At 33.8% G+C, this 6,908-nt stretch overlaps 1 protein-coding gene across 2 annotated transcripts; it reads left to right on the forward strand.

Moving 5' to 3' along the window:
- The first annotated feature begins 259 nt into the window (after nucleotides 1–259).
- Nucleotides 260–5,389, forward strand: LOC113282058 (putative axial regulator YABBY 2). 2 transcript variants are annotated; one of them, XM_026530991.1, is made up of 6 exons: nucleotides 260–757; nucleotides 2,702–2,869; nucleotides 3,467–3,581; nucleotides 4,038–4,089; nucleotides 4,202–4,277; nucleotides 4,976–5,389. In XM_026530991.1, exons 1-6 carry the CDS (start codon nucleotides 662–664, stop codon nucleotides 5,096–5,098), a joined length of 630 nt encoding a protein of 209 aa, XP_026386776.1. In that variant the 5' UTR covers nucleotides 260–661; the 3' UTR covers nucleotides 5,099–5,389. The 2 variants fall into 2 exon arrangements, with proteins under 2 accessions (XP_026386776.1, XP_026386777.1); XM_026530992.1 differs by having other exon boundaries at nucleotides 263–757; nucleotides 4,041–4,089.
- The last annotated feature ends 1,519 nt before the right edge of the window (nucleotides 5,390–6,908 follow it).

Genomic DNA, 6,908 nt, shown 5'->3' on the forward strand with positions numbered 1-6,908 from the left:
GGGATTTATAAATAATCTTACAATTCCCCCTTGCCCTTTTTCATACGCATGTATTACCACAGATTTCACAGAAAAAACATTCTATAAAATTTATGACATGAATAAATCGCCCCCCTCGTCCGGCCTGGTTATTAGAGCCATGATAGATAAGACACATCTCTTCATCTTTCTCTCTCATTCCTCACCCACTCATCCCCATTCATTCATGTCCATTCTAATATACCCAACTACCGAATTCTTATAAAGATGCTGTGATCATAATCTCACCATACAAACACCACTTGTTACTTGGATCAAAAACCACTCTTAGATCCGTACTCCTTCAACTTCAATTCACCCTCCTCTACCATCTTCCATTTTCTCATATCTTTCAATTGGTCCCCTCCTTTCTCCCTGACCCGACCAATCCCATCTCATCCTTTTGTAGTTTTCTGTATCTCTCTCTCTCCCTCCACCTCTCTCTCTCTCTCGATATAAAATCTCACTTCTCTCCCTCTCTCTGTCTACTGTTCTTTTTTGCTATATGTATTGATCAATCTCTTCATCTTTATTTTTCTTTTGCAACATCAACTCCTTTATTTCTATAATATTACTGAACTAATTCTCTTGGATCTGGCGACGTATATATAGCCTGCAAATTCAACACTGCTGCATCAAAAACATGTCACAACAGTCATCATCGTCATCATCATCACTTGATGTTCCATCTGGACATGTTTGTTATGTTCACTGCAACTTCTGCAACACCATCTTAGCGGTATACATACATATATCATCATCATATCGCTGTTACTACCAACTAGATACTCTTTCAGCTCTCTCTTTCACACACAAAATACAAACACAGTACTCTCTTTGGCTTTTCATATGAAACCAACCTATTTGCCATAACCCAATTTCCAGATCTCACAGTTTTGGTTCATATTCTTCTATATTTTTTCATTAACGTACATGTAGTTTGCACATTTTTTAAATTCTAATTAAATAAGTAGTATATGGGTTTATGGTCGATCTTTTATTGAGCTGCTCTTGCGTACTAATAAATTTTGATTTGAATCTCACAATTAACTAAGTTTAGTTTCTTAGTGAAACAGTTAAAGCTTTCCTTAAACACGTAGTCATTTCAGTTTCAAGATATTTATTTCTGTATGTGTTTATATCTGTTAAAGCTACATATTTAATTGTTTAGCTTGATTTGATGATGTATATATACCTTCCATATGAATTGTTCAAGAAACAAAACCTAAATTTTTGAAGCATACTCTAATCTGATGAACCAAAACTCTCCCCAGTTTCCTTCCATTTTTTTTGTTCTACATTTTTTATCTGGATATTGTATATGGTGCATCATATTTTTAGGGTTTTATAAAAGTAATTGGGTAAAATCATGAACTACTTTTTATCAAAACTCATTCTTCATAAAGGGTTAAGTCGGATCAAAACTGTGTTAGGAAACTAAATGATGCTAAGAGTATACATAAAATTATGCTGCAATTCAAGACTAGTTTTCTTGCAAAGAGTTCATTAAGATATAAGCTAAGAATCAAGATCTGGCAGGCTGCTGCATTACAACTATAGGATTCTTCCTAGTACAACAACTAATAAGTTTAGATGCTAGCTAGTGTTAGGGTTTGAGACTATCAGGTTGATTGATTGATTGATCAGTCAACATGGAAACTTTTATATAGATCATCTTCCATAATACTGTTCATTGTTTCTTATTTTATATATAGAATTCTAGTTAATCTCATGTTGACTAAACTTCTCTTCCAATCTTATTATCCTTAATTACATATCAACTAGACTGATTTACTTATACACTGTTATTTAATTAGGTAAGACTGTATGTACAGTGTGCATAAAGCTAAAAACAGGTTCAACCCTATTCCCTGGATATTGTCTTTAAGATCGTGGTGATGATACTGATGAGCACATATATACAATCCGTATCTTTTTCTTTCTCTTTTGAATTTAGCTTTCATCATAGGATGACCTCCCTTTGAAAGACCTTTTCTTTCCATTTTCTATGTATCTCTGTCTAATAAATCTTCTTCAGTCTTCACTACTTAGCCCGCACTCAGAGGTGTGGTAATGGACTCCCCTGGTTTATGTTCCAAGTCACGTCGTTTTCGACTCACTCACTCACTCTCTATTACTACAGTGTTTAAATGACTCTTTTTTCTTTTTTTTGTTTGCTTTCTCACTCCCTTGTATTGTTAGTGTCAGTCATCAGTAAAGTCAGTGAAACACCGAAAGTGAATTCAAGTAGGAGGGGGAGAGAGAGAAGTAATTTGAATCATATATATATCATAATATATATTGCTAGTTATTTTTATTTTTATTTTCTTGGCTTTTTTAAGTGGCGAAAGATCAAATAGTATATGTTAATGATGAAGTTCTGTTAGTATTTGGGGAGCTTTGTACGTATTAGTGAAAGCCACAATCAGCGTATACTCTAACTCTATCTAACTTAGCCAGTATCTCTTACTAGCCGATCGACTAACTAGCGAATTCTAGTAACTTCATTTACTGGTTTACATCTCTACACCCGTTAATGGATAGAAATCCTAATTCCTAAAGTTTCCATCATGTACAATACAAAACCCAGCTTGTTTAACTGAAAACCTCAAGCTCTTTTTCTTTCTTTTTTTTTTTTTTCCGGTGTGTGTTTCTCATTTTTGGGATGATGATGATGGTGCAGGTGAGTGTTCCTGGGACAAGTATGTTCAATGTTGTTACAGTGAGATGCGGACATTGTGCTAATCTACTCTCAGTCAACATGGGTTCTGTATCACAAACTCTTCCTTCTCCTCCTTCTATTAATCATCATCAAGACCACAATAATCATCAATATCATCTTCTTCATCAGGTAATTATATGTTCACGTTATTTTATTTCTTTTTCTTTCTAGCTTAAAATGGATAAGAAGAAAATAAAGGTATAAAAAGATTAATTCCAAGAATGTTTGAAGAATTTTCTAGGAGACTTTTAAGGGAGATGAAAAAAGAAATGAAATGCTTCTAAAGATTTTTTTTTTCCTTCTTTTTTCCTGATCGGTTAAATGCTTCCAAAGATGATAATCGGACAAAAACAATAAACATGAATGTGACGTTTCCTCTTTTTTGGTTTGATCGATGTAGTTTACTGTGAATACTGTAACATCCTGTTCCATTCTTTCTCGGAACTTTCTCATCTTGATTTTTCAAGAATGAATTTTGAACCATTCCTCTCGAATTCAAGTCTTGAGTAGGATCTTGAACTGCGTATGCCGTAGCTTCCTTCATAGATTGCAGGGTCTATTAGTAGAACATGCAGCTTTCTGCATGAGGAAAAAAATCATTGAGGAAGGCAACTTCAGTGCATGTTAATTATGACACATTAAATTCGAAAAATGAGTTTCATTTTGTATTTATTTCTGCTGGATGATGTAATTACTTAATCAAATTGTTTAAAAAAAAACCTGCAGAATTGGAATCTAAGCCATGACGATACAAGCAAAGAGTATGGGATGGCTTCTTACAAATGTAACAAGCCCTCTGTACAGAATGAAGAACCTCCTCCAAGAATGCTACCTATTCGCCGTAAGATTCTAGCTCCATAAGAAAAGGATAATTTTCTGATTTAGCTGCATTATAACATTTAACCACAATCAAGGCTCTAAGAAGAGTCAGTGACTAATCAAAGTTTCTTATTAATCAGTAACAAGAAAATATAAAGTTATGAGCAACATGTACATATAACTCACAAGTGTATTCAGGATTGAATTGAATCACTATAATCATATATACACTTGACAAAATTCGGCCATACGAATGATCACGATTCTAAATTCGTCGCTGTGTATGTACATAGATACATATTTGTAAAGGTACCTACTATATACATGAAAATGAATCCGGGAAAGAATAAAAAAATAAGCAACGACCAAGAAGCAGATAATATGTGGTTATATATGGATCTGTAATTACGGTATGCATGCATTTTGAATATATCTACATTGCTGACGAAGTTTGTATCTACATCATGAAATTATTAAGCAGCTCCGGAGAAGAGGCAACGTGTTCCTTCTGCGTATAACAGATTTATCAAGTAAGTGTTACTGATCTTGATAATGCCCATATATCTTGATACTAGACTTGTATGTAGAAACTATTGTTAGTCTAATCAAGGTTGTATTTATAATTGGTTCTTCTTGTGGCAGGGAGGAGATCCAAAGGATAAAGGCTAGTAACCCAGATATTACTCACAGAGAAGCTTTTAGTTCTGCTGCAAAGAATGTAAGTTAAAGGGATCATAGACTAGTGCAAGGGAAGTAACTAAGAGTTAATCATAAATTAAGTACTCATAAGAGTCAAAACAAGTCGATCACAATCGAAAGTCATTTACAAACCCAAAAAGGACACTGGAAAACTATATGCGTCTAAACATGCTAACTTCTTATACTTAGTAAGTAGGAGTAATATTCTATGTTCTCATACAACCTTTAGTAATAAAAGAATTAAGTGCTATTATGCTCTCTGGACCGTCTGAGATACTCTAGTTAAGTTAGATTCCCTTAGAAGTGTTTATTTAACCTAGAAGCTTCATCTAATATAAGAAAACTTTATTGGAAACTTGTAATTCTGCAGAAGACCAGAGAACAAATATTCTGCATAATATTTAGCCAGAGATGTAGCAGAAAGTAGATCTTAGTGGGGAACGCATCATTGCACAAAATAATGTAATACATGACGACTGAACTTAACTACTGGTTCCAGCAGTATATGGTTTGGGGTCATGATTATAATGTGGTCGTAATGGATGGCTAATCAAACTCATCTTTAGCAGTTCTTACTTCTAAGTTATAAGGAAGGCTATCTAATGAAAAGGATCTGTTTGGTGTTAGTTAATTAGAGAGAAACTTATTACAATTATGTCGTTATGGTTCTTAAGTATGTTATTATAAGTCATTGACTTTGTAAATTTTCTTTTGCAGTGGGCACATTTTCCTCACATTCATTTCGGGCTAACAGTTGATTCCAATAAACAAGCGGCTAAAGTTGATGATGCTTTCATTGCTGGAGATCAAGGAACACAAAAGACTCAACAATTTTACTAAGAAACAAAACCCAAATATAAGCTAGTATTATTTCCAATTTTACATTTAATTTCTGAAGAATTCCAGAGACCTAAGGACTACAAAACCTCAACTATGAGTTCAAAACATATTTTAGATCTTGCAATGTCGATCGATTCTCTTATTTATGAGTGATTTATGTGTATTATATAATATAATGATATGAACTTGGTTCCATGACACCCCAAGAGTACCAAGCTATCCCTTATCACTCAAAAAAACATACAGTACTTTTCTATCGATTTTCTATCCAATACGTGGGTTGTTTTATTATTGGGAGCATTGTCAAGAATAGATAATTCAGTATTCTGTTTCATGACTTTAATAATTTGAACAGCTTGTGACAAATCAGTCATATTATTGCTAATTTCTCTCTGTAGTTTCTATCCTGGTTCACACAACAGTAAAAAGTTAGATTAATTATACCCATGAAAGGCTGAATCAGAAAATGTACTACTGCTACTAGCATTATGTATATGTACCAGATGTACTCAGTATATCATTTCTAGCCCAAGTTGTGTCAAATCTCTGTAGCCCTAGAAGAGTCTCATTCCAGAACTAGCTAAGTACTACCTACAAGTCTATTCAAATACTATTTATATAATGTGCAACTAGAATCCAAGCCCTCTTCACTGTAAACCTAAAATGCATGCAAGGTTACAGATATAATAATCGGGCCATTAACAAACACATGTCTTTATTTCATAAATGTATCCTCTTAACTTATTTTGAAGCTTGATTTGATTGTACGAGAGTTTATGAATATGAGACAAATAACAAGGGAGGGAGAAATAAAGGGATTTTGCTTGCACATTTTGCTGCATGCAAGGGAGTCATTCATGCACAGAAAGCAAGATTATTGTCTTTCACTAACTTTATTAACATATTGATTGATGATATCTATGTTGGTTGTCAGCTAACTATATGCATTTCTAGTTGGGGTTTTAAAGCTTTGATGCAAGTGTATCATGAATCCATGATCATCTGTGGTCCAACCTTATAACACATGAAACCTGACTAACGGCATTCGCGTTGTTTTTTTTTCTTTTTTTCTTTTTTTCTTTTTTTTTTTTTGAAGGTTATTATTGGGGCATCACATTCCATTAGAGGGGCGTCACCTAATAAGATAACAATGGGTCACCCACGAGTAATATCAAAAACCCCTTATCTCAAATAATGACAATCCTTATGTAGTTAATTTTAATTTAGTTAGATAATTATTAAATTAAGAAGATGAATTTCGTTATATACTTGTGAATTCTGGGACAAAGCTTTTGTGGGAAGAAAAACTAGAGAAAGAGAGAAAAGAAAATTTTTGTAGATTTCTTTCAAAACCTAGATTTTTTGATCACTCAACCAGAATGGATGAAACAAATTACCAATGGTTGAAAATCAACAGGTACACCTCTAAACTATCTCCCATGAGTTCAATTTCGCTCAAAACTAGCTTAAGTACGTAAAAAGTTCGAGATTTTTAGACTTTCATGGAAAATTACGGTTGGGAATACTTCAAAAACCCAGACGTACACAATTACGTCCTGAAAAAAACTTCATGAAACTGGACGTATCAAATTACGTCTGGGAAAACAATTCACGAACCTAGACGTACAGGCTTACGTCTGGAAAATAGCTTCAAAAAACCTAGAGGTATTCCAATCTGAGCTTTCCTCTCAAAAGATACCGGAACAATTACGTCTAGTTAGCCTATAAGATAAACCTAGACGTAAATTCAATTTTACGGTTGAAACTAAGGGAACCCAGACGTAAACCAACATGCAAGCTATTTCTATGG

Source organism: Papaver somniferum, chromosome 5 (genome assembly GCF_003573695.1).
Source record: "Papaver somniferum cultivar HN1 chromosome 5, ASM357369v1, whole genome shotgun sequence".
NCBI lineage: Eukaryota > Viridiplantae > Streptophyta > Magnoliopsida > Ranunculales > Papaveraceae > Papaver > Papaver somniferum.